Here is a 21,591-nt window from a genome sequence, read left to right on the forward strand (position 1 = left end):
GGTTTAAGCTCGGACAAAGGTCCGACAACTTCAGACTCCGAATGAGAACTGACAACCATAATGTTCAGCTGTTTTTTTTATACAGAACAAAACATTCTATAAAATGAATCAATTTTAAATCATTAATAAAGGTAGCGTTTAGCGTGGAACCTGGCAAAACAACCTGCCGTATTCCACCAACAGAGGGCGCTAGGTAGCGTGGCCAAACTAGTCTGGTCCCCTGACCAAAGATTCCTTGACGTCTCTTGTTAAAACTCTTAGGTCAGGTATCACCCACGGTTAAAAATAGAGCATGACGCAACTTGTCAGGGTCGGGGTCACTCTAGGGAAACCATGTCTGCACTAACCCTCCTCCCGACGGCCGCGAGGCCGGAGGGTTACGAGATTCTTTTGATCGGCAAATGACAATCTGGTTCAACACGAATAATTTCGACAGCTAGTCACCAGATTTGCCCCATTTTTATCACTTTCAAAAATCATGACACTTAATAATTTAATCCTCAATGTCCTATATGAACACTCAAGTCAAAACACCATTGAGAAAATATTTTGTGAAGAAAAAGGGACAAAAAATTACCAGATCCCGGAGCGATTTCCCAGGTTTACATTTTGAACTTGTCGCATCGCTTTGCAAACGCTTTATTTAGGCACAACGCCTGCATTGGCTTTAAATAACAATAGCTGGCATAAAAACTCCTGGGAGTCTACGGCCGACAGGACTGACATTATGATTCGATACCGACCATCAACGATACTGTCCGAATGTTGACGACAACACGTTCGGAACATTTCGGATAACTTCGAAAAAGGATGAATTCCTCCTTTTTGGTCACGTGATTTTGGGTGATACCGGACCCTAAATTCGACAGAGCCACAGTCGGAGATTGGTAAGATGGCAACTTACCTGGTAAGTCTGCTGCCATCTAACGTTCCAAAGTCTCCCATTTTTTCAAAAGGGTGTTCTTAACTAAAACGGCCGTTGTGGGAATCTAGGGCGTCTGTATTAGACCATAATAATTTTCACGCTTCGATTATTTGAAGTTCCTTTGGTATCAGTCATCAAGATTCTGGATTCTGGTTTATTATCATAACGAAGGGTACAAATTCTTTTCAAAAAGGTTTTAAGTCAACCGCTGTGCACATTTTCATTGAAAATAGCATATTACTGTGGTTAATTAACAACTAATTAGTGAACCAATTTTTCACGCTTCGTTATTTGAAGTGCTTATTGTATCAGTCTTCAAGATTCTGGTCTTAAAAATTAATTTTATATCATAACGAAGGGTGCAAATTCTTTTCAAATTATGGTTTTGTACAAACAGTCTATGTTATGACATAAAGGCAAGCAAAATGACTCGGATTTTGCTCGGTATTTTGCGGCTCATATTTCTTACATTTTTTGAATTAGTTTATTATAATGTTTTGCTCTTAAATCAATAGTAGTTAATAAATTGTTATATTATCAGGTAAAAAGTTGTGCTTTATGGCTTTTATAGCAAAATTCGTTCGATTAAAATAACGGATTCACGTTCAGAATCGAGAAAAGTGCGAATTTTGTTTACCTCCCTGTACTGCATGTGATCTATTGCCCGAATACGTTGCTGGCTCCTCCGGGGAATACGCGGCTGGCTCCTCCGGGGAATACGCGGCTGGCTCCTCCGGGGAATACGCGGCTGGCAATTGGTTATGATAGACTAATAAAAAGCCATGTTGAGAGGACTATTTATACAGTAACTCGCTTTTATATTCTTTATAAATAACAGGCTATATTTTGTACATCTGTTAAACCTGATTCTTAACTTATAAACTGATAGGTCTCATTTTGTAGTTTAAGTGGGTGAAAGTCATTTCAAACCTTGCCATCAAAGAAGAAGTATTGTGAGCACTTAAATTTGATTCTCTGCAAACTCTGCATCTTCAAAATCTGGATTTAAATTTACAAGTAAGTAGACTGGCACTGTGGTCAGGTGATTCAGGGCCCACTAATAATGGGTTCAGTACTGCCAGAGGCAACTTGTATGTATTAAGCTGTCTCATGACTTCACAAAGCCAACATTAAAACAATTGATATTTATTAAGCTGCAGCCACCTTTGGCAAACACGTCATGCATGTCAGAGTCCTTGTTCACAAAAAGACTCTGGAAGAGGGGTCAGACTATCTGCTACACCCACAGGTTGGAATGGAATCTAAAGATGACTGCGCCATGATAAAACTGTAGCTATGTATACAACCTGTGACAAATTCTAGTTTGTGAATGCTATATCATGCATGTTGTGAATTTAACTCCCGGGGTTGGTGTGAAAACAATTGTTCACAATCTAACCAGCATCTGTAATTATTTGACCCATTTTATGATGAGAGTTTAAAGGTTTCATTGATAACTGTGGGTACACATAATTTAACTCTTGCTGAAAATAAATCCAAACCTGTCACACTTTTTGTTCCATATATTTGTTTACAAAAAAAAATTATTTACAATTTCCATCCTTATGAAGCATTATTGTATGATTTAAGTAACCAGAATAAATAAAGCTTTAATCAAGACAAAAACTAAGGGAATAAATGAGTGGTTAAAAGGTCTTAAAAAGGCGTTTAAAACAGGCTGGGTCGTGGTCGTTCAGCCCTTGTTTCCTCTTTGACGTATCTTATTTGATGACCTGACATGTGTTGCTCTTTAATGACTGAGACAGTTTTCGGATGCATTGTGTTGTGTGTGCGTAGTTAGTCTTGTTTTGCTTCCACACCCAGCGCGGCCAACTCACCAACATCGCCCGTAACGGTGAAACATCTAGCACTAAGACCAGCGCATCTTATGCATCTAAACATATCCGAAAACAACCGGTTATAAACAGCTCCAGCTGTTCTTTATCACATGTTAACTTTAAACACCCCGCCCCACGTGAAGCGCTCTCCACCACAACAGGAATGCAGTAGCAAAACTGATTGAGGTATTTATGAATGATCTTTTGCCTCGGAAATCATTACCAAACACTCTGCCCTGAAAGTCAGTCATGACTAATATGACTATGAGCTAATTAATGAGCAGTATCATTATCAGAATATTGATATTATATTCTGAATATAATATCAATATCTGTCATGTCTAAACAATGTTGAGGAATTATATAGAATTGAGTAGGCCTATGTTTCTTTCTTAGTTTCTACCACCAATCACACATAAATCTAGCCTATACAATACTCAAATTGTAGCCTACAGCTTGTTGGGCTTGACATGCTTGATGATTTAATCATGACCCGGTCATGATTAAATCATCAACAAGCTTTATTGATATTTTATTAAACTATTTTGTGTTCATTCAAAGTCAAAAGAACATGCATGGACCTACCTACGTATGTACGTACACGTACATGTACAGTCCCCCGTTCGTCCGTTGAGTCGCAAAGCACACACTGGTCCGATGGCATTATTGTCGTAGTTTTTTATTTTAATATTTCACATCTGACATGGCTAAATAAAGCATGGAGGTACACCAATTCGTGGGTGAAACTGTCTTCCGCCACAGAAGCATGACCGTCCACCACAAACACTGTCAATGTTTACAAACTTAATGTTTACAAAAATACTTTGTAGAACACGTTACGTGACGACCGTTAACTGGAGGTGCACAATATTTCCCACAATCCTTTGCGAGACGTCGGATTTTGCTATATTCAATAACGTCTATGGCAACTCTCTTCCGAGACTTCCCGTCATAAATGCAGTCAACAGTTTGATGTGTTTCTAGTTGATCTTTTTGGTGAAAGTTTGTGAAAACTAGGTCACTAACCAGGAGAACACCGTGCACGTTCAAATAAATTGCATAATGTTATTGTACTTTATAAAATGTAGGACTTTCTCAAGTAAATTCTTGGGGTGACGTCACTATTCTCCAATTGCGCCGCCTTGTTTGACAAGCCAGTCCGATCATAAAGAGCTCAAGTTTTCCTTAGAACAAAATAATTGCTAAGTAGTTTGTGGTGTCACAATACAAATCGATTTGTTAATAATATCTGACAACTCAAGTTAAAATCATTTTGTAGTGTTTTCATTTTATTTGAGCACTGGTGCCGTCATTAAAACCTCAAAAATAAACCATTTTTTGTGTTCATTTAATTGCATCTCTAGCGTGCTGTCCGTACTACTGTATGAGGAGTATATTACACTTAATGTTCCATTTGCAAAAAGGGAAAAAAAATGGTAGGAATGGCATTAAACGATGCTAGAATAGCGATTGTTCAAGTCATGATGATTCTTGTTTGATCAAATGTTTATAAAAACAGATTTTAGTTCATATTCTTCCTACCATTAAATTGATAACGAGAAAATTGGGTAATTGTAACATTAACCTCAACCCTAGTCTTGAAGTCAAAACGGTAATTGTTAAGCGCGGTGTGTAGTTACAGCACGGTGTAGCTGCGGGGACGATACACACACCCTCGATCCCAGTATGTGTGTGTGTGTGTGAGTCACACGCTACCTACGACTGTTGCATGTGTAACATCGCACTGTGACTGTTGCATGAAAGGCAGACAAATAGGCAGCGCCTAACGACTTGTCATCAAGTCTACCTCAACCCTAGTCTTGAAGTCAAGACGGTAATTGTTAAGCGCGGTGTGCAGTTACAACACGGTGTAGCTGCGGGGACGATACACACACTCTCGATCCCAGTATGTGTGTGAGTCAGCCTCGCGCTACCTACGACTGTTGCATGTGTAACATCGCACTGTGACTGTTGCATGAAAGGCAGACAAATAGGCAGCGCCTAACGACTTGTCATCAAGTCTACCTCAACCCCAGCTTCTGCCCCAGTACACTTCCCACGTAGGATTGGTATAAGTGACTTACCAATGATAAAACCAATACTGTTTGACATGCCGATTACAGTCCCCAGTTCAGCTGCACTGCACTCTAGAGAATCCATCATAGGGTTGAATAAAACACCGAACGATTTCAGAGATCCCATCTCCAAGAAAATGATCGTGAATGATATAAACGTAAGTAGACAGCTTGAAGTCGCCATTTTGGAAATAATATTTCATCTATTTAATTCAGTTTAACCAGGTAGTTTTACGCTAGTGCGTCGGGTTTACTTTGACTTGACCCTAATCAGTGGAGAAAGAAACATGTCGACAAAACCGATGACAATAGACCATTGGTAATGGCCTAGGGTGTTGCCCATTGTGCTCCTGTATTTAATGGATAATTCTTTACGATTTGTTCACCTAAATAAATACAATTTATAAAACATCCAGCGAAGCATTGATACCGTTGACCTTGCCGTAGAACCTTTGGTCTCACAAGTGTGGTGTAGCAGTTATTGTATCCCATACATCAACGGCAGTAGGTGTATCCCATACATCAACGGCAGTAGGTGTATCCCATACATCAACGGCAGTAGGTGTATCCCATACATCAACGGCAGTGGGTGTATCCCATACATCAACGGCAGTGGGTGTATCCCATACATCAACGGCAGTGGGTGTATCCCATACATCAACGGCAGTGGGTGTATCCCATACATCAACGGCAGTGGGTGTATCCCATACATCAACGGCAGTGGGTGTATCCCATACATCAACGGCAGTGGGTGTATCCCATACATCAACGGCAGTGGGTGTATCCCATACATCAACGGCAGTGGGTGTATCCCATACATCAACGGCAGTGGGTGTATCCCATACATCAACGGCAGTGGGTGTATCCCATACATCAACGGCAGTGGGTGTATCCCATACATCAACGGCAGTGGGTGTATCCCATACATCAACGGCAGTGGGTGTATCCCATACATCAACGGCAGTGGGTGTATCCCATACATCAACGGCAGTGGGTGTATCCCATACATCAACGGCAGTGGGTGTATCCCATACATCAACGGCAGTGGGTGTATCCCATACATCAACGGCAGTGGGTGTATCCCATACATCAACGGCAGTGGGTGTATCCCATACATCAACGGCAGTGGGTGTATCCCATACATCAACGGCAGTGGGTGTATCCCATACATCAACGGCAGTGGGTGTATCCCATACATCAACGGCAGTGGGTGTATCCCATACATCAACGGCAGTAGGTGTATCCCATACACCAAGCATTCGATACAGTTAATCACAATATCTTAGTGGGTAAACTTAAAGCAGTTGGATTAAACAGCTCTGTTGTTTCATGGTTTTCATCATACCTGTCTGAAAGAAAGCAGCTGGTTTCTATCTCTGGTACTGAATCTAGTTTACAAACTATTACATGTGGTGTCCCACAGGGGTCTGTCCTCGGACCCCTATTGTTTCTAATTTATATTAATGATTTGGAGACGGCTGTAAATTGTAGATTATTAATGTATGCTGATGACGCTGCTCTTATTGTTTCTGGGAACAACACAGGTATTATTGGAAAAATGTTGACAACGGAATTGAAATCTGTCTGTGAATAATAAACAAAAAATGGCCGATCGTGTCAGTACGCAGGTTCAAAGGAAAACCTTGCTGTTCGAGGCATATTTGTGTGGGTCATTATATTCTTCAAATAATTTGTTTTCCCCAAACATATGCATTTCATAAAAACACGGTTTTCAAACAATTTTAATCGACCAACTCGCCCGATTCAAGGCAACCGTGTCTTTTAAATGAATGTTTTAAGGAAAACAGCTCTCAGTTTATATATATGCAATAATTTCATTCTGGATCTGAAAACAAAGAGGGTAAAAATGGTCCGTTGATGTATGGGATACACCTACTGCTACACCACACTTGGGAGACCAAATATTCTACGGCAAGGTCAACGGTATCAATGCTTCGCTGGATGTTTTATAAATTGTATTTATTTGGGTGAACAAATTGTAAAGAAATATCCATTAAATACAGGAGCACAATGGGCAACACCGTAGGCCATTACCAATGGTCTATTGTCACCGGTTTTGTCGACATGTTTCTTTCTCCACTATTTAGGGTAAAGTCAAAGTAAACCCAACGCACTCGCGTAAAACTACCTGGTTAAACTGAATTAGATAGGTCAAATATTATTTCCAAAATGGCGACTTCAAGCTGTCTCCTTACGTTTACATCATTCATGATCATTTTCTTGGAGATGGGATCTCTGAAATCGTTCGGTGTTTTATTCAACCCTATGATGGATTCTCTAGAATGCAGTGCAGCTGAACTGGGGACTGTAATCGGCATGTCGAACAGTATTGGTTTTATCATTGGTAAGCCATTTATACCAATCCTATACGTGGGAATTGTACTGGTGAAAGAGCCAAAGTTAAGCATTTGATTACAATAACCATTATGCATTGTTGTCGTTATAAATAAATAAAACTTGATAACAATCACAATATAAAAAAGTTTGCGTTAACACCATGTATTGATAATCTCAAAATGAGTTGGGGTGGTTCTGAAAAGAACCGTTGGTTTCAACTCGACGTTTCGATCAGTATACTCTGAACATCTTCTTCAATCACAAAGACTTAAATATCACTTCTGTTGCCTTATCTTTATCTACCACATTAACTGCAAGTGGGAACTCAACATAGTATAAACTCACAGCTTTTGAAAACCAAACCACAATGATGTGTTGAAACTTAAACAAGTGTACGGGCAGCACGTTCTAGAGGAAACTTAATGAATGAAAATACTGATTTATTGAGTTGTGACTTGTCAAGAACCAGTGCCAGAATTCCAATTAATTGCGATCGATTTTAAGTGGAGTTGTCACTATCAAGATGTTGCTTATTTTACAAATATAACATAGTTTGAGGGTGACTTGTCGATATTAGCTCCCCGAGGTAGTGGAAGTTGACAAACTAGTTCCCAAGGCGAAGCCGCGGGAAATAGGTTTGTCAACCTCTAATGCCGAGGGGATCCTCATCGACTAGTCACCCAAAATAAACCATGTTATATTGTTTTACTATACTTCATACATATTCAGTTACTGGCACATGAGTTTTGAGCAAGAGAAAATGATTACTGTGTAACAAAATGCACATGATAAGTGTGTTCATGTGTTGGATGTCGCTAGAGAGAGCACTGTTCGTGCGTGTATACAAAACGGTGCCACGATCGTAAAGCGCATGACAAGTAGAATAGTGCCCGGGTATGACGTCGCGCAATGGTAGTGCGCATGACAAGTAGAATAGCTCCCGGGGAACTATTACTTGTCATGCACATTTACCACTTGCGTGATTACTCACGTGCGCGCTTGATAAGTAGCAAAATTAACACCTGGCACGTGATGATGAATGAACCAATGAGAGCTCGACTCTCTGTCATGAATATATATGAGGTATAGTAAGCATGGCGGCGCAATCGGAGAATATACTTGAGCAAGGCTTACATTTGTACAGTAAAATTTGTAGTTTAAAGATGCTATGTCCGATTTTTGGCCGATTCGACCCCAACATTTTGATTTAAAATTCAATAGGTATTTTGATGGGGGTCGAGAAAGTTACAAGCTTTCATTTGAGCCATTGCTCGAAAAAGTCCGCCAATTATTAGTAGCAGTGAAATAAAGTTTTCAAAATTAGTTTTTGTCGGGATCCCGACAATATATCACGTCACCAATTCTTATGTGTTTTATGAGAAACGTTTTAAATTTTTGTCATGGTTCCTGGCCACTAAAAGTACAAGTTAAACTTTGTTTCGATAGAGCGGGTTGTAGCGTATTTCGCGTGGGATGTTAGACAATAATCCACACACTGTGCAAAGGAGCTGCCATACTGGAAAAACGTTTTATTTACTATATCTGGGAATGCAGGTCATGGTGTGACCTTTGACATGATTTGACATGAGCTGTATGCAAAGTAGACAGTACTTAATATTTATGAGCTGGGTGTAACCAAGTGGGCCAAAGCAAATATATCACAATTCCTCCCCACTAAATATGAAGTTGATTTCAATGTTCAACAAGTCCGGTAAAACAAATAATAAACAGTGATTCATTAAATGTAGGTAAACAACAGTTCAAAACAACTTGTTTGAGTGAACATCCAAAAATGAGTAAAGTCCATTAAATATCAAAGTAATCCATGGCAACATTTTAGTTTGTTGAAAAAAACACCTTAACTTTGACTTTAAACAAAATCGTCTTCTTTTGTTTGGTTTTTATGTGCAGTCAGTTATAAATTGAGTTTATCAGGAGGTTTATGTTCGCGTGCGGGGTAGCGACGTTCAACAACATGAGGACTACCCGACATGGAAGGTTTAGTAGGTGATGACGTTTCACTAGGTTCAGTAAGGTCTGGTTTAACTGGTGTTGGTGTAGGATTGTCCATTTCCGATGGTACGATCTGTGGTATGACATCATAGGGTACAGGTACATTGAGATTAGGGGGTTTCCCAATGTGCGAGTCGAGAAGTTGGTCAATATGGCGGCGCCAGATCATGTTTGGACCGACACAAACTTCATAGGACACAGGTCCAGTGCGAGCATGTACCACACCAGGTATCCATTTTTGATTGCCTCTGTACTCGCGAACAGAGACAGTTTGACCAATGTGAAACTCACGCGTTATATTGGCAGATGTGTGTGACGCAATCTGATCCATTTGCTTGTTGTTGACATGGCGACGGACATTAGGCTATAGAATATCCAATCGTGAACGAAGGTTTCTCCCTAAGAACAACATTGCTGGAGATTGTCCGGTCGTGCTGTGTGGGGCACTCCTGTATGCAAACAGAAAGTCAGCCAATTTTGCTGCAGTGGAACCCTTCTCCCCGCTCATTGATTTCAGCGTTTGTTTGAAGGTTTGAACGAATCGTTCAGCGAGCCCATTCGTAGAAGGGTGGTACGGGGCAGATGTAATATGCTTTATCCCGTTACGCTTCACAAATGTTTGAAACTCGTCCGATGTCAACTTTGGGCCGTTATCGCTGACTAACTGCTCTGGCACTCCATTCCGTGCAAAAATGCTGCGTAGAATTTCAATTGTGCGCGTAGAGTCTGTAGATTTCGTACTCACAACCTCAGGCCACTTGGAGTGGGCGTCCACAACTACAAGAAACATTTGGCCAAGAAATGGGCCGGCATAGTCAATATGAATACGCTGCCATGGTGTTGTGGGCCACTCCCATGTGTGGAGTGGTGCTGACTTGGGATTGTGCTGTACTTTTTGGCATCCAGCATAACCTTTCGCAAGTAGTTCAATGTCGTTATCGAGTCCGGGCCACCACACATATCCACGAGCGAGATTTTTCATTTTGACAACTCCCAAGTGACTCAGCGAGAATGGTCTCACGTAGTTTTAGTGGAATTATCACACGTAATCCCCACATAAGACATCCATCGTGCAGTGAAAGTTCATTCCTGCGTACGTTAAAGGGTTTTAGTTCCGTGTCATATGTTCGGCCATCCTTTCATGGTGAATTCACTTGGGAGAGCACAATATCGCGAGCCGTTTCTTTGCGTACTTGAGCACTAGTGACTGGCATTTTCTCCAGCTGAGACATGTGGAGAAGATCATCCGGGTCAATGTCTTCAGTCCGAACCTCAGGTACTGGCAGTCGCGAAAGTCCATCCGCATTACAGTGCTTAGTGGTGTTCTTGTATTCTATTTCGTAGTCGTGACTAGCAAGAAAAAGAGCGTATCGCACCATACGTGATGCTGTTGTCGTGGGAACACTCTTAGCAGGACGGAAGATGGAAGTGAGTGGTTGATGATCTGTAACCAATGTAAACTTCCGTCCCTGTAGATAGTTATTAAACTTTTTGACACCCCAAACTAGTGCCAAAGCTTCCTTGTCAATTTGAGAGTAATTACGCTCAGCAGAGGAAAGCGTGCGAGAAGCGTACGCAATTGGTCGCTCGGTGTTATTGGACAATACATGCGACATGACAGCGCCCAATCCATAAGGCGAAGCATTACAAGCTAACTTTACTGGCAAGGCTGGATTGTAGTGTGTTAGCACTTCATCAGATGTAATCAATATCTTAGCAACTTTGAATGCCTGATCACAACCAGGGGTCCACGCCCACTTGCGATTCTTCTCTAGCAACTGGTTAAGTGGATGTAACACTGTTGCCAAGTCAGGCAAAAAACGATGATAATAGTTAATGAGTCCGAGGAACGAGCGAACCTGACTTACATTCGTAGGAGGTGGAGCATTGTTGACCGCTTGTATCTTTTCCTGTGTCTTGTGTAATCCCTGGGCATCAATTGCATGCCCACAGTAGATCACCTTCTTAAAGAACTCGCATTTCGACTTATTAAGTCGCAGTCCGCGATCACGCAGGACCTTGAGCACTCTTTCCAAATTGTGTAAGTGCTCTGTGTCATTGCGGCCAGTGATTATCATATCATCCAGGATGCACTGTACCCCTGGAATGCCCTGCAAAATTTGTTCCATTGAGCGTTGCCACATTGCCGGGGCCGACGACACACCAAACACTAGGCGGTTCATTTTGTACAGTCCCTTGTGAGTGTTCAAGGTGAGTAAATTACTTGACTCCTCATTCATTACCATATGAAGATAAGCCTGTCTCAAATCAAGCTTACTGAATCGCTGACCTCCAGCAAGTGTCGCGAAAATATCCTCAATCTTTGGCAAGGGATATTGTTCTGTCCGTAGATTAGCGTTTAGAGTCACTTTAGATGCGTACTCCGCCACTTTTCTTTGCGACGGGCACAATGGGTGTTGCCCATTCACAAGTCTCCACTGGTGTAATTATGTTCTCACGTTGAAGCTTAACAAGTTCTGCTTCAATTGTAGGCCTAAGTGCATACGGCACTTGTCTAGCCTTCAGGAAAACTGGTTGAGCATTCTCTTTAAGTATGAGGTTACCTTTGACACCTTTAAGTTCTCCTATTTCTTCTTTGAAGAGCTCATCATACTCCTCAAGTAAAGCTGTCAGCTTAGCTCTAGTGTCAGTATGATTTTCCACAGACAGTGACAAAATATTTGGCCAGTCCAACTTAACGTGTGTGAGCCAGTCGCGTCCTAATAGCGCTGGTCCTCCACGGTCGACAACGTATAACTCTCCACAGAATTGTTGTCCTTGGTAGGCAGTACTCACATGCAACAAACCAACTGGTGTTATTTTCTCACCAGTGTATGTCTGAAGTTTCATGCGGGTTGGGTGAAGTCCCAACTTGGAGAATTTGTGCAGATAATCTCCCTTTGAGATGATACTGCTGATCCAGTGTCCAGTTCCATGCGCAAGGGTGTACCATTAATGGATAGTGTCACCCAAATGGTACTATCTTTGTTCTGGTCCAACTTGTTAATGGCCAGTCGCCCGACAAACATTGACGAAGCATCATCATCATTTTCTGTCATTTCCACTGACTTCATAGGTTTTGACTTTTGTTTCCCCTTCCCTTGCTTTGGAGGGCCACGACTGGGTTGTTGGTCAGATTTTGATCGACACGCTGGTCGGATATGTCCCTTTTTGTTGCATTCATGGCATGTTGCATTCTTGAAACGACACTGATTCGGGGAATGTGCCGCCCTTCCACAGCGAAAACATGCAGTGGAAGACGTTGGTTTCTTTGACGCAAATTTATGAACGGTTGACTCTGGTTTATATTGCTGTTGAAATTCAACTGCGTCCTTTGCTGCAGCTTCCATAGCTGTAGCAATGTCAATGGCTTTCTTGAGTGTGAGCTTTGCTTCTGCAAGCAGACGTTTAGTGATGTTTCCGGCTCGCAGACCACACACAAGACGATCACGAAGTGCATCGTTAAGATAATCTCCAAGTTCACAATATTCGGTCAACCGCCTCAATTCTGCAAGGAATGCAGTGACAGACTCGCCTTCCCGCTGATCACGCTTGTGGAAGCGAAATCTCTCTGCAATGACAAGTGGTTTGGGGGCAAGGTGCTTCCCCAAACTTAATACTTATGAGCTGGGTGTAACCAAGTGGGCCAAAGCAAATATATCACACGGGTGATACTCTTTGAAAATATCGTTCAATTGAAAATATATATTTTTTAATGTTTGGGGCAAAAAATCTTACATAGCATCTGGAATAGTCAGAATCTATTCAGTTTCAACGTGATCTTAAGTCGTACCTTCTTCAAAATTGACTTTCTGTCCCCCTCCCTGTAATCTTATTTTTATTTTCATTATTACTTGAGTGTAGGACCTGACCAACTGAATGTTGTGTGTCTTTGTTGTCCCGGTCTTTGTTGGTCATGTGTTTTTTGCTTTGTCTGCTTTGTCTGCTCAGTCTGTAATAACTCTCATTGGCTCTTTTCTTTGTACGGGCACTCCCTATGACAACCTGCGCTTACTTGCATGATTGCCGAATCCAATTTCCTGCATTTTGTGTATCACCTTGCTAACATTGCATTTATAATATTTGAGGAATTTGAAATAAAAATTGAACTGAAATTTCTTCATTTGCTTTGTTTTCTTTCCGAACGATGGTTACAGCACCGATCACAGGGAATCTTGCAAGGCGATATGGCAGCCGGGTGTGTGTAACGACCGGAGGGTTCTTGCTTTTTGTTGGATACCTTGCCAGTGCGTTCACTTGGAACATCTTCCAGTTAACCATCACATTGGGATTAACAACAGGTTAGTGTCAGTTCTTGGGGTAAAATAACACCTTTTTGGCATAACCATGTCTATTTTTATCACATATATGCTAATTTGACAAACTTTTTTCTGAAATGAAGGTCACTGTAATTTTTAATATGTTATCGTGACCTTGCCCAGTTTGTGAAACAATGTATCATTCCAAAAATCATCGAAATAAAAATCACTTGATATAGCATGTCTTCTTCTATCAGAACCAACCAAGAAACAACTGGGCGCTTCAAAGTTTACAAATGTATGACTATTTTTGTACAGTTGTTAGGTTACAAATTAGTCAATTTATATATACGTTACATAATAAATCCACCAACAAAACTCACTCTTTTGTTTCTATAGTTACTAAAAGTGTTCATGGTTTTGCGATTTTTTTCTCGTTGAGGGCTGATGTGGCTTAACCAGAACCAGAATTTAAATTATCAACAGTGACGCACCCAGGATTTATTCATTTTGGGGGTGGGCCATAGTTTCCCCAAAAATTTCTTTCGAGGATGTAAAAGAAAAAGAAAAACAAATTGAATACTTTGGAGGGGCTGGGAGAAATCCCCGGACCGATCGTCCCCCACCTCCCCCCCCCCCTTTTGGGTGCACCACTGTGATTATTAGTGATCTCAGTATAGAGATTACATCAAAGTTGAGATGGAGAAGCTGTCTGCCTTTCTTCAGTAGATCACAACATATGCAGTCTTGCTTTAACCCCCTGTGATGAATCTTGAACAACAAATTTAATGCATAATAATTTTAATCCCCAAGAGCAATTTGTTCACCATGCTTCAACTCTGACTTCAGGGCCCATTTTAATAGAGCTGCTCAGCTGCAGATTTTGTGCTAACTGTACGATTTCCATTTCATAGCGCCGCTAACCGTATAGCGCACGAAAAGGCATGCTATTGCAACATTCGTGCCAATCAGCCAGTAGAGGGCGCCAGCACGGCTCCGCGGTGGAGCTAGTTGCTGGTTGGCCCCCTGCTGGAAGTTTGGGAAGCCTGAGCGAATTCGAAGTAACTGCTCCGCACTGCAGAACCCTATGGAGTGGAGCAAATGGATTGGCTCCACCCTGCACAAGACAATGGCGGTGAGCACCATGTGGAGCTCCGCATGGAGTACAAAGCAATAGGGCGGAGCACATGAACCTGCTCCGCACTGCAGAACCCTATGGAGTGGAGCAGATGAATCGACTCCACCCTGCACAACACAATGGCGGTGAGCTCCGTGCGGAGCTCCGCAGTGTAAAGAGCAATGGGGTGGAGCGAAGGAGCCTGCTTCACACTGCACAACCCTATGGAGTGGAGCAGATGGATCGACTCCACACTGCACAACCCTATGGAATGGAGCTCCGCACTGTACAAAGCAATAGGGTGGAGCAAGGCAACCTGCTCCGCACTGCCAACCCTAAGGAGTGGAGTCGATGGATCGACTCCACCCTGCACAACACAATGGCGGTGAGCTCCGTGCGGAGCTCTGCAGCGTATAAAGCAATGGGGTGGAGCAAAGGAGCCTGCTCCACACTGAACAACCCAATGGAGTGGAGCAGATGGATCGACTCCACCGTGTACAAAGCAATGGGGTGGAGCAAAGGTGCCTGCTCCACACTGCACGAGCAGATGGATCGACTCCGCACTGCACAACACAATGGAGTGGAGCAGATGGATCGACTCCACCCTGTACAAAGCAATGGGGTGGAGCAAAGGAGCCTGCTCCACACTGCACAACCCAATGGGGTGGAGCAGATGGATCGACTCCACCGTGTAGAAAGCAATGGGGTGGAGCAAAGGAGCCTGCTCCACACTGCACAACCCAATGGAGTGGAGCAGATGGATCGACTCCACCCTGTACATACAAAGCAATGGGGTGGAGCAAGGGAGCCTGCTCCACACTGCACAACCCAATGGAGTGGAGCAGATGGATCGACTCCACCGTGTAGAAAGCAATGGGGTGGAGCAAAGGAGCCTGCTCCACACTGCACAACCCAATGGAGTGGAGCAGATGGATCGACTCCACCCTGTACATACAAAGCAATGGGGTGGAGCAAGGGAGCCTGCTCCACACTGCACAACCCAAAGGAGTGGAGCAGGTGGATCGACTCCACCCTGCACAATACAATGCAATATACAAAGAAATGGGGTGGACCAAGGGAACCTGCTCCACACTGCACAAATCCATGGATCGCTACCGGATCAACTTGGCACTGCTTGACCCTATGGGGTGGAACAAAGGACCCAGCCCCCACAGTAAAAGTCAACAGAGAATACCCAACGGCATTGGGTCGCCAGAACACCAGACATGTTCATCCACCGTTGGTGAAGAAGGCTGTGGAGGGAGTGGTGCTTTCGGCTGGCCAGGAAGCGTTGGACCCTCCCTCAGGGAATCGGCGGCCCGTGATGTTCCCGAATAAATTTGATGGTGTCTCCTCTTGGTCCGACTACCTCATCCACTTCGAGAGTGTGGCGACCGTTAACCAGTGGGGGAGGGTAGAGAAGGCAACGTTTCTGGCCTCCCATTTGGAGGGTTCGGCACAAGAAGCCCTAGCTGACATGGAACCGACAGCACAAAAGGAATATTCCTGCATCTTGGCGTACTTCGAGAAACGATTTGGAGTCACGGCCTGGATACAGTTGTACCGGGTATAACTGTTGAAGCGCCACATGGGTAGCGATGAGTCATTAAGCAGCCTGGGGCAGTCTATTCGGAGGTTGGTCTCCATGAGCTACCCGAAACTACCCGCCCAGGCTCTGGAAGAGTTGGCCGTGGAGGCTTTTAGAAACGCACTGGGAAATAAACAGTTGCAATACCACGTGTTTTCGAGGGCGGCGACAACCTTGACAGAAGCCATCACCCTTGCTACGGAGATGGAGGCGTTCCTTGACTCCAAATAGCTGAACAGGAGAAGCAGACAGGCGGCCGAATATGTTCGATCAGTAGAGCAGCCGCTGCAGCAACAGGCAGGGGCTAACAGTGTGAACACAGGTCCCCCGCGTCGGGCATTCGATCGCTCGATGGTGGAATGTTTTGGGTGCCATGATTTTGGACATTTCCGACGGGACTGTCCGCACAGGAAACGGGGATTCAACAATAACCAGCGAAATGAACAGAACGAACCTAAATTGACCAAGCAATCAACTGGTGGAGGGCCCCAACACCAGGACCAGAAGACGAAGGAGGCATCTTCGGAAGGTTACAAACAATGGTCTGCTTCTTGTGTGGTGAGTCGTTGTTTCGCTTGCAAACATTGTGGAAGGAAGTTTGCCCATTCCAGCAACATGAGACGGCACCGGCGCACATCTTGTGAGGTACTTCATCAGGAGAAGCCTTTTCCTTGCACCCGCGGTTGTGATTTCCACTTCTACAGGAAGTACACGCGGGATTGTCACGTGCGAGGTTGTGAACACACCACATTGTTCGTGGGTGGTGTCGGGATGATGGAGAATGAACTTGGAGTAGACGGCGGCCAGTCAAATTCCCATGGGGCTTGTAACCGTTTGGAACAGCCCTAGGGCCCTCTGGTGCCGCAACACCAGCCACGACACCAAACCAGGATCCAATGAAGAGAACCACGCCAAACCAGGATCCAACGAAGAGGACCACGCCCACTCGGAACAGCTACAAGTCCCCCCTGCGTCGTCTCTACGAAAGTGCTCAACCAGAGGCAATGAGTCCACCTGGACGGAGCAGCTCTCTACACCACATCGAAGTGAAGTTCTAACATCGGACGCTGTCGAGGGCACCCCGGCACAGACAATGCCTGATCGTTCCCCACCGGAGTTTTTGGAGCAGCTGTTTCAGCAGACATAGTTGAAGGGGAGGTCACTCCCTTGACGGAACAGAGCCAAGCCTTTTTTGTTTTCTTGTTGATTGCCAGTTATCTTTCCTATTGTTGTAAAGGAGGTGTCTCCCTGGCGGAGCCGGTCCCGGGTGTTTACTGCCTGCTTTGGGTCAAGCAGAGTCCTCGGAGGGAGCAGTGTAACATTCGTGCCAATCAGCCAGTAGAGGGCGCTAGCACGGCTCCGCGGTGGAGCTAGTTGCTGGTTGGCCCCCTGCTGGAAGATTGGGAAACCCGCTCGCTTGGGGATGTTTTCCTATGTCTAGATCTGTGGATTTGTAAGAACGGATGTCTGGAATAAAACGGTCAGGAATTCAAGCAGAAATACCGATTCTTAGTGTGTTTCATTGCTCCGTACTGATGTGGTTATTGACACAGGATTTTTGTGTTATTACCTTCCGATGAAGTCAGAGTTGCAGCATGGTGAAATGTTACCATCTTAGAAAGAATGTTGTTTGGGAAAGATGCCCCCCCCCCACCCACAACCCAAATTTAATCCTTGGTGCGTCACTGCTGGTATTTCAAAGTATGATTCTGGTTAGACCACATCAGCCCTCAACATGAAAAAATCCCAAACCATTAATAATTTAAGTAACTTTTTGTTGTTGTGGATTTATAAAGTAAATTATATAAATTGACTAATTCTAAACCTACCAACTGTACCCCAAAAAAATAATAAAGTTGTCAATTTTGAAGAGCCCAGTTGTTTCTTGGTGGATTCTGATAGAGGAAGACATGCTCTATCAAGTGATATTTATTTCGTTGTTTTTTGGAATGATGCGTTTTTAAAATGTCAGATTTTAGGGGTTTCTGCCCTGACTACATGGTAAATTTTGTGTGCATTCATTGCTCATAAGGACCTACAATCACAGCAATTTTTATCAAAATCGGAAGACATGAGGGAAAAAAGTGCATTGGTCTGACATGGAATGACATATATACCTGTATTTTTATCATTTGTGACAGGTGTTGGTATGGGTCTTACCTACATACCACAGACAGTTGCACTGGTATCGTCACCATCAGGGCATTTTCCGGTCATGTACGCCATAGCACTTCTAGGTGGGTCATTTGGTGTCATGGCGTTCCCTCCTGTAGTCGATTTTCTTCTCGGAATCTATGGATGGCGTGGAACCTTGATGATCATGTCTGCTGTTATGTTCCACGTGTCTGTGTTTGGTGCACTGAATGGTCAACACGTCCATAAGTATTCAAAGTTAAATACAACAGACACTGATCAAGTATCAAATGACAAGAATGAGCCCGGCTTTCGTAATCGGCTGAAGGGAGTTGCTTCCTGGCTTTCCTTAAATATCCTCGCTGAGAAACCAACGCTACTTCTTCAACTCGGTGCTTCTACACTACAAGGCAAATCTTCTGCTGCTTGGATGGTATTTCTAGTACCTCATGCAGTATCAAGAGGTATAACTCTCTCTGCAGCAGCTCTGTTATCTACTGGAGGTGGTGTTGGAAACCTTGTTGGAAGACTCCTTCATATTCCTTTGCAGGGCTACAATGTCATCAGTGCATTTTGGTTCTTTGTGTTAATGTGTCTTATAAACTCAGTGGCAATGTTCATGGATTCATTTGCCCAAGATAATTATGTTGTAAGTGATACTGCTGTCTCTTTAATCTCTAACCTTGTAACTAATAATTGTTTTATTATTTATATTATGCTAAAGAAAGCTAAGTTTCTGTGTATTTATAATGTTGATATAGACATTCTAATCTTTCGTGTTGTTTAATATGGCGTTTGATCAAAAAGAAATGTTTTTTCCGTGTTAATTATGCCAGGTCGTGATGTTTTTGGCTTGTGTCAACGGGGGCGCCATTGGACTTCTAAACATTCTAGTGACGTTAGTGGTGAAAGAAATGTACGACGAAAGTTTTCTCGTTGATTTCTATATTTTAAGTAACTGCCTCTACGGGCTTGGAGAAATCAGCGGAAGTTTTGCAGCAGGTAAGGTTTACTACAACATGGACATTGTGATTTGGTTGCATGGCTATGTGAAGCCATAGAGCTTATTAAAAGTCTGCCTCGATTGACGTCACAAAATGGGTAGGCGGAGTCACCCCCCGTAAACAACTTTATCTCTAACTTTATTTTTTTATTATTATAAATCGTGACAAACAATTACTAACAAAAAAAATTGTTTTATTGTTCATAAGCCTCTTATGTTTGAAAGAAAAACAATTCTATTTCCAGGTGACTCTACCTGTCCTTTTAGGAGCTCCGTGTACGGGTGTTTGTGTGGTGGTGATGGTGGTTATGTTGGTGTTTTTTTTAAAGTTTGTTTTAAAGTTTTGTTTTTAAGAGAAGTGACTTCAATTTCGTCTTGCGTATTATCTCTTTACAGGGTTGCTTTACGACCTGACACGAAGTTACGACCTAGCGTTCGTCGGGCTTGGAATCATCAACATTGTAATGATGGTACTCATGCTGGTGGACGGCGTTATTCAGCGATGTTGTTCCCACCATTGATTAACAATTTGCTCAAAATGCTTTTTGCCCTCACTAAAGTTTGCTTGAGAGTTTTTAAGTCACAAATTTGGTTGCTAGTGTTTGAACGTAGTCATCGTTATTGATGTATTCCACGTCGTTGACTGCAATATTTTGTAGACGCCACTAAAGCCAAACCTTATTTGTTGCATGTGCTTATTTAAAAATCCTGTCCGGAAACCCTGAACCGTAACCTCCCCGTGAATCACTACGAAACACTTCTCCAAAAATATTGGTGCACAAAATGAAACAATAGACTTGCGAGATTATTACAAGAGGAAATAGTCGTACCTCAATGTCGTCTGACCTAAATGCAGTCACAAACTTGTCCCCAGATGTCGCCCCGACCTAAATGGAGCCCCGAAGTTGTACCCAGATGTTGTCCTGACCTAAATGGAGCCCCGAAGTTGTAACCAGATGTCGCCCTGACCTAAATGGAGCTCCGAAGTTGTACCTACGACCTAAATGGAGCCCCGAAGTTGACCCCAGATGTCGCCCTGACCTTAATGGAGCTCCGAAGTTGTACCTACGACCTAAATGGAGCCCCAAAGTTGTACCCAGATGTCGCCCGAACTAAAATCTTTAGCCCCAAGCTGTACCTAAATGTCGATCAAAGTTGAACCTAAAAGGTCGGGGTGACTTTTAGGTGCCGCACAGACGGCCCAAAACTGTTATCAGACTTTATGATCCATGTCAGCAGACCTACTTCGTAAAAATTGTCAATTTAATGCATATTTTGATTAAAAACAAGACCGTATCAGACCGTATAGTTTTATTGTTCTGCAAATTTGAATTTGTCAAATAAAAAAGTATACCCGGATAAATGTAAAATTGGAGCTCAACGGAGGATTACAGACGCATTTTTTCTTAATAATAACCGTATTTATAACGCACCCATTGTCAAAGGATACAAAGCGCCAGGTATTTTTACTGCAAGGTGAGTAGGACGAAGTTTGAATTATGAGACCTAATCCTTTAGCACCATGTATTGATTTTTACAAGGTACTGTGGCGTAAAATGCTGCCAATCTAGGCAGAAACACCGGGGCGAACCCCTTCTCTTTTTGATAAGTGCACTGGGTTATTTTACATGTGTTACACAACACATGTGACCAACGGCTTTGAGTCCCATCTGAAGGACGAAGCATTCGTAAAGTGTCTTGTTTAAGGACACAAGTGTCACGGCTGGGGATTCGAACCCAAACTCTGATAAGTTGATTGTCTTTGGTTAAATGTTTCCCTTCATATCCACCCGAACACCTGATATTTGTTATTGCAAACAACTCAAAGTACATACGAAATTACAGTGTTTTATTTCAGTTATAAATCATTTACAATTCATAGTGGTGTTATGGTTTTATGTCTAGGGCTGTGGCAAGAGTCTGTGACTATTTTGTTCATTGTTAACACCCATATTTAAAGACAGTGGACACTATTGGTAATTGTCAAAAACCAGTCTTCTTACTTGGTGTATCTCAACATACGAAAATTTGAGCTCAATTGGCCGTCAAAGTTGCGAGATAATAATGAAAGAAAAGAACTTATAAGACAGTTTCTTCCTTCCTATTAGTCGAGAGCAACGGCTTGAAAAGTTGTGCCACATCACGCGATATACTCGCGACGCACACCCTTATAAGGAGTTGTTTACCCGAGGGCCTACCATTTCATAGCTGGAGGAGTGTTGTGTTGAAATAACTCATTGAACAATTATAATGTTTGCATTCATTTTACTTTTTTACCGAAA

At 42.9% G+C, this 21,591-nt stretch overlaps 1 protein-coding gene across 1 annotated transcript; it reads left to right on the top strand.

Moving 5' to 3' along the window:
* Nucleotides 1-6,958: 6,958 nt before the first annotated feature.
* LOC117304697 (monocarboxylate transporter 7-like) lies at nt 6,959-20,841 on the top strand. The gene is made up of 5 exons (XM_033789294.1): nt 6,959-7,203; nt 13,367-13,510; nt 18,315-18,955; nt 19,143-19,308; nt 19,706-20,841. The coding sequence occupies exons 1-5, from the start codon at nt 7,029-7,031 to the stop codon at nt 19,828-19,830; spliced, it is 1,251 nt and encodes a 416-aa protein (XP_033645185.1). The 5' UTR covers nt 6,959-7,028; the 3' UTR covers nt 19,831-20,841.
* The last annotated feature ends 750 nt before the right edge of the window (nt 20,842-21,591 follow it).

This window comes from Asterias rubens, chromosome 21, assembly GCF_902459465.1.
Source record: "Asterias rubens chromosome 21, eAstRub1.3, whole genome shotgun sequence".
Classification (NCBI taxonomy): domain Eukaryota; kingdom Metazoa; phylum Echinodermata; class Asteroidea; order Forcipulatida; family Asteriidae; genus Asterias; species Asterias rubens.

Bases quoted from the DNA above. Each gene is read 5' to 3' on its own strand.
- LOC117304697 (XM_033789294.1), top strand. From the start codon at position 7,029: ATGGCGACTTCAAGCTGTCTCCTTACGTTTACATCATTCATGATCATT. The intron at 13,511-18,314 runs GTTAGTGTCAGT...CATTTGTGACAG, and splicing joins CACATTGGGATTAACAACAG to GTGTTGGTATGGGTCTTACC. The intron at 19,309-19,705 runs GTAAGGTTTACT...ATCTCTTTACAG, and splicing joins CAGCGGAAGTTTTGCAGCAG to GGTTGCTTTACGACCTGACA.